General features: G+C 37.4%; 1 protein-coding gene across 3 annotated transcripts in view; it reads left to right on the top strand.

Annotated features, from left to right (window-relative positions):
- Nucleotides 1-808: 808 nt before the first annotated feature.
- The window catches only part of LOC108975738 (vacuolar protein sorting-associated protein 13B), an 18278-nt gene continuing 12879 nt past the window's right edge, over nt 809-6207 (top strand). The window contains exons 1-4 of one of the 3 annotated variants that reach the window (XM_018944440.1): nt 809-1685; nt 2531-3134; nt 3202-4558; nt 4610-5487. In XM_018944440.1, the coding sequence (XP_018799985.1) occupies nt 1012-1685; nt 2531-3134; nt 3202-4558; nt 4610-5487 (3513 nt within the window). In that variant the 5' untranslated portion in view covers nt 809-1011. The remainder of the gene's footprint in view (nt 1686-2530; nt 3135-3201; nt 4559-4609; nt 5488-6207) is intronic. The other 2 variants (XM_018944438.1, XM_018944439.1) reach the window with 2 other exon arrangements.

Genomic DNA, 6207 nt, shown 5'->3' with positions numbered 1-6207 from the left:
TTACAGAATATACCTTTGTGAAATATTTGCTATACATAGATAAATAGCATTTCTAAATATCTGAGATATCAGAAACTAAGTATATTATTATAAAAATGCTCATATGGAATAAGCAATATATTAGTTTTTTCTTCTAAATTTGTTGTATAATGATATTTTAATTTCCAATATTTTATTCTAATCTTAGTTTTTTAATATATTTTTACGTTTTTAATTCATTTTAATGTCTTGAGCGTGAATGTTTAAAAAATAAAATCAAAATTGAGATATTAACAAAATAATTTTTAAAAATTATTTAAAATGGATTTTTAGAAAACCATTGATCATCACTTCCCCCTCACTGAACAAAAGTAACAAATAGTTTAAGATATGCAAAAGTTAACAATAATAAGACGCATACATGTTTGCTAACAGATACAAAACTTATATATATTATTTGTAGAAACATTTTGAAAGGGTATAAAAACATTCAAATGCGTATATGTCCAAAAAAAAAAATTCGGTCACGTTTTAGTCTGTGTTTATTAAATATAAGATACAATTTGAAAATATATTCTTATCAATTGGTTTATGAAATATCTTTACACTAATAACGCTTTTAAATATCACAAATTTTACACCTAACGGTCTACTGCAAAGTCTATATGTGTTCAGCTAAGGGTTAATAAAAACAACTATACAACAAGGCTCCGTTTTTGTTTACATTACTTCTTTATAGTATTTCGTTTTCACTTTACTTTTCTAAATAAACAACCGGCATTTATACCAGCAATCAAAAACTGGAGGTTTGACATCTTGTCAGCTGATATCTAGTGTCAAAATAAAAATTCTTCTGCAGGTAATTTATTTGCAATTTGCTTGAAATTGACAACTGTCGGGCAATTTATGGGTGTGTGCACTACAAAAATGCATATTTATATGCAATAAAAATTTAAAAGTTAGAAAAAAGCCAAAAGAAGGCAAGAATTTTTTTAAAACAATTTAGTGCATAAGTTACAAACGTTGGTCAAAATGTTTCGGATTGAATCTTACGTTACACCCGTAATAATGGAATACGTGGCAAAGTATGTGAAGAATATACGTCCCGAGGATATGCAACTTTCTCTTTGGGAAGGTGAAGCCACGTTACAGAATCTAGATTTGCGTTTGGACGTGCTGGAAGAGGAGTTGCAATTACCATGCGAGTTTTTATCTGGTCACGTACATGAATTGACCATACGAGTGCCCTGGACAAAGATCACGTCTGAACCGATTCGTATTATAATCAATACAATTGAGTTTGTACTCAAGTTAAGGCGTGATAAACCAGATGATGTGTCCTCAGCAAGTTCGTCACCGCAACGCAAGGCTGGTGAGACTACCAAAAGGCGCAGACGTTCAGAAGATCAACAGCCGGCGCAACAAACACCTGGCTCTGGTTTAGTTAACAAAATAATTAATAACATTAGCTTGGAGTGCCAAAATATAATTTTAAAGTATGTGGAAGATGATATTGTCGTATCCATGAACGTGCAGCTTTTGCAATTTGGCGCAGCTGACGAGCGTTGGAAAATGACCATGACCGATGTCCATCCTGTTAAAGTTCTAATGCGCAAATTAGTTAAAGTATCTGATCTCACAATATGCATAGATAAAAGAAATTCTGCGGGGCACATTGAGGTGTGTCAGGAGCCTATTTTATACAGGTAATGTACAACTGCTCATGCTTATTTTTTTATACCCATTATACAGTGTACTACTGTGATTAAATAGAAAGGTGAGTTTTTCCATTTCATCTCCTTCAAAGTAATCCCCTTCCGCTGCAATAAGCTTATGCCTAAGAATTTTCCAGTCATCATAGCACTTGAAAAAATCCTCGTCGTGATGGCCATTGAGACACTTTCGACTCAGCTTTTATATTCTCAATTGAATCCTAACGGTGTCCTCGGAGTGGTCAAGTGAATTTGCTGAATAGCCAGAAGTTACACGAAGGTAAAATAGGCGAATGCGGTGGTTGCGGCACGATATTATTATTGCGGCATTTCGACGTGAAATTTGGCATAACTAGATGTCACTAACAGTACTACCAACTTACATAAAAAAATTTACCGATTCGAAAAACAGGCGAAGTATAAATTAAAAATTCACCTTTCAATTTGATCACAGTAGTATACTAAGTTGTCCACGAGTTGTAACACACCTACCGAAACGTCGGAAACCCTATAAAATATATACATATATATATATGCCGGTCATCGAACTGTGCCGATTTAGCCTCTTCAAAAAGTGAGATATTTTCACCAAATTTGGCAAAATTTATTTGCCAAGCCAATACTACAACATAGCGGATGATAAACTGCTCGGTAAAACTCAAATCCTTGTACGGAAAACTGTTTTATTTGACGAGATATCTTAACGGAATTTTAAATCGATTATTGCCTGAAGTAACGGTATAATATTCGAAGAAATTGTTTAGATCAGGGTATTATAGCTTTGGGACAACCGCCGTAACGTAACGTTTTTCTGTTTTTAATATATATTTCATTTACAGGTGTTCGTTTGAGGTGCGCATTTTGCGTAAATATAATACAAATACCATTACAACAACGAGTCTCACACGCATTGGAATTTTTACAAAATCAATGGACGTTAATATCACGTCTATGCAGTTTCCAATGATTATGCGCCTTATAGATATAACAAGAGAATTCGGGCGAAACAGTTCGAAAAACCTAACAACCGAACAGGAAGATGTGATCATCGACCAGGAGAATGAAGTTGCTAGCCGGGATTCATTTTTGTTATGGGCTTGGAATAAACTACCAACACTATCTTTTGAGCCGCCTGTTTTCGAAGAACCTAATATCGAAGAGATATCTGGTCATTTAAGAGACATCGGTTTATACCTGGAAGAGTTGAATGTCACGCTGAAAAACTCCGAATTAATAGTTGACACTTTTGTTAGCAATACAAAACGTATTAAATATACGCCTATTGTGCGGTTAACCCTAGGCGGTTTATACTTTGAAAAAGTTTCGTGTGAAGACCAAAATTGGCGAAGCATGAAATCAGGCATCTCCTATTTAATAGTCGATCCGTTGGGCTCCTACAAAATTGATGACATTTCGGAAGCGGCACTGATTACTAGTTCTTCTGTAAATTATACATGAAATTACTTGGAGAATAAATATAAATTAATTAATTCTTCTTATAAATTTTCAGTTGGAAAAGTTAACCGGTTTTATGGAGAACAGTTTATTCGATGAGAAGATTACAACTATGGACAACAAGGTGTGCATTAATTACAACGAATATATGTCGACATATACGGATGAGTATTTACTTAATCGCACACCGATTATTGCTTTTGATTCCGTCGAATATAATACAACAAAAGTGCGTGATAACAGACAACCGGAGCACGAAGCAGCAGCACAAACTATTAAGGACACACATCTTGCTTACCGTGTGCTATCTTCCGGTCTCACATTCCGGTGGAATCAATCATTTCGACAGGTTAAACAAACAATACAAGATTTAATTGATTCTTACGATTATTCAGGCTATCATGTAGACCAATTAGAAACACCAGTTCAAAGCAACACAAACATATCGAAACTGCCACCACCGCTTATGGAGGACTACGATGAACTTATGGAGCATATACCAATTTGTATCTATAAATTTGATTTAAAAAATATCAACTTTGAGATTTACACCAGCACAGAAGCAACTATAGCAACCCAAAAGCATACACACAATCGGTTGCCGAGCGCTTTAAAGCTAGCATTGCCCTATTTCTTGGTACATATCAGACATTTGGATGGCACACTTTGCAAACCGCTACATGTCGACAAACTTGTGCACACTACATGCCAACTGCCAGAGAAACCGCATATGCTACTTGACGCCTGCCATGACAATTACGCTTTACACATGTCACAACTTTCTTTATCGATGGTGAACCGAATGCGTAAAACTACAGTTAGACTGATGCATATACCACACCTGCAATTGACTTATTCCAATCTTTTGCAAAAGCATCATTGGAAGGAAGACATACTAATACCGCTAAGAAAATTAGATTTGCATTTTGAACTTATCCATATTGATTTCAATAAACGCAATTTAATAATTGCTGAGCGTCTATTAAATTGTGTACTTAGCTATCGGCCATATTTACTGTGGAAAATAGCAAATCAATCGATGCAAATAATAAAAAATGAAAGGGAACCAACTCTACATACCGAAATCAGGGACCTACGCGTCGAATTCCAATGCTATCAGAGTTATAATACTGGGTATATGGAACTCTACCGATTGCTCTCTCATGTGGTGACCTACACCGACCACTGTCGAACCAAACATTTATTGTTGGACTCTGAAAGAGGTAATAAGCCAAAAAAGTGGCTTATGGCTAGTGTACAAATGAATCCGGAAGGCATACAAACCGCGCCAAATAAAAACGAAGCGCTCGTCGCGCTAGCAGTTTGGATCGAACCAATCACTATATTTGTCGATGTAACATTACTCGAATTCCTCAAGTACCAAGAAGAATATGACCATAAAGTCGAAAAAGGTAAGCGCAAATGGCAAATTGGTCAATTAATTATTTAATATTCTTTTGAAGAGCCGGCAAGTGAAGTGGAGCTCCACACACAGCAGTATCAAGCACAAACGCCCTCACAAACACATGTGAGCATTAGCCAACCGCCTCGTGTGCATACGAATATTACCAGCGGTGGCACAGGCGCTGGAGCGCCACTGATGCGTCGATCGTCTCGCAACTCGCTGCCTTCGCGCAAAATTTCGCAGCCTGAGGAAACAATACACTTCAGCTCCGAACGCGATGAAAAAGTAGACCTAGACACTGTAAGCGTTTCCCCGACCACCACCGTTGAGGCAACAACTACTTCATTGTGGCAACAAATAAAATCACTTGTCATGTGCTTAGAATTGGGCCACATCACTCTGAATATCGCGGAAAAAATCAAATGGTCTAAAGATAAAGAAGATATACTGAATGAATACACGCAAATTCAATTGCCTAAATTTTCTATGCGTTCCACCAACGCTGAAAACTTATCGCGTACCAATCTCCAGGAGAAGTTCACCATATATACAGCACCGAAAGACACTATTAATTGGGTAATTGCATTGTATGGTTTTAGCTTGAAAAGGTATAACAGTCTAGAAGTTGACGTTTTGCTGCCAGATGTTTATACCACGGCAACAATTGTTGTTACCCACAAAAACCAAATGGATGCCAATATAATGTCAGTGCCGACGTCGACACTAAGCTCTGCAAAAGAAATGCCAAGCAAACTTGTAGCAGAAGCTGTTGCAAATATAGACGAAAAATCCTCCCCGCTGCCACCACCAACGGAAATTATGAAATTGCAAACCAGCACTACAAAAACACAAGCTCAAAACGCAGCCGAGGAAGTAGATGCAATAACGGTACATGTGGATACGATGCCTATACATTTTCATGTGTCCGAAGCTAAGGTTAGTCAGTCACCGTACGAACTCTATGGCTGATTTCCGTTTTATACCCTGAACAGGGTATTAAGTTGCCCACAAAGTTTGTAACGCCCCAAAAAAATTATAAATCAACATGAGCTGAGTCGATTTAATTACGTCCGTCTGTCATTTGTCGAACCGTCGATATTGGACCACTGTAGCATATAGCAGCCATACAAGCTGAATKATCAAAATCATGTCCACGAAATTTGGCATAGATACTTTTCCAACAATCTCTGAATAAATTGCTCAGGTCGGACCACTATATCATATAGCTGACTCATAAACTTCTTCTTCTTCTTAATTGGCGTAGACACATTGGATATTCCAAGCGTAGCYAGGTCCTTCTCCACCTAGTCYTTCCAACGGAGTGGAGGTCTTCCTCTTCCTCTGCTTCCCCCGGGTACAGCGCCGAATACTTTCAGAGCTGGAGTGTTTTCGTCCATTCGGACAACATGACCTAGCCAGCGTAGCCGCTGTCTTTTAATTCGCTGAACTATGTCAATGTCGTCATATATAATATCTCATACAGCTCAAAGGACCATAAATCTTTCGCAGAACTTTTCTCTCGAAAACTCGCAACGTCGACTCATCTGTTGTTGACATCGCCCAAGCCTCTGCACCATATAGCAGGACGGGAATTATGAGTGACTTATAGAGTTTGGTTTTTGTTTGTCGAGAGAGGACTTTGCTTCTCAATTGCCT

Source organism: Bactrocera latifrons, unplaced genomic scaffold (genome assembly GCF_001853355.1).
Source record: "Bactrocera latifrons isolate USDA-ARS-PBARC rearing strain unplaced genomic scaffold, ASM185335v1 scaffold_692, whole genome shotgun sequence".
NCBI classification, from domain to species: Eukaryota; Metazoa; Arthropoda; class Insecta; order Diptera; family Tephritidae; genus Bactrocera; species Bactrocera latifrons.
The sequence above is the reverse complement of the archived record's forward strand: the minus strand, read 5'-3'. Positions and strand labels throughout refer to the sequence as shown.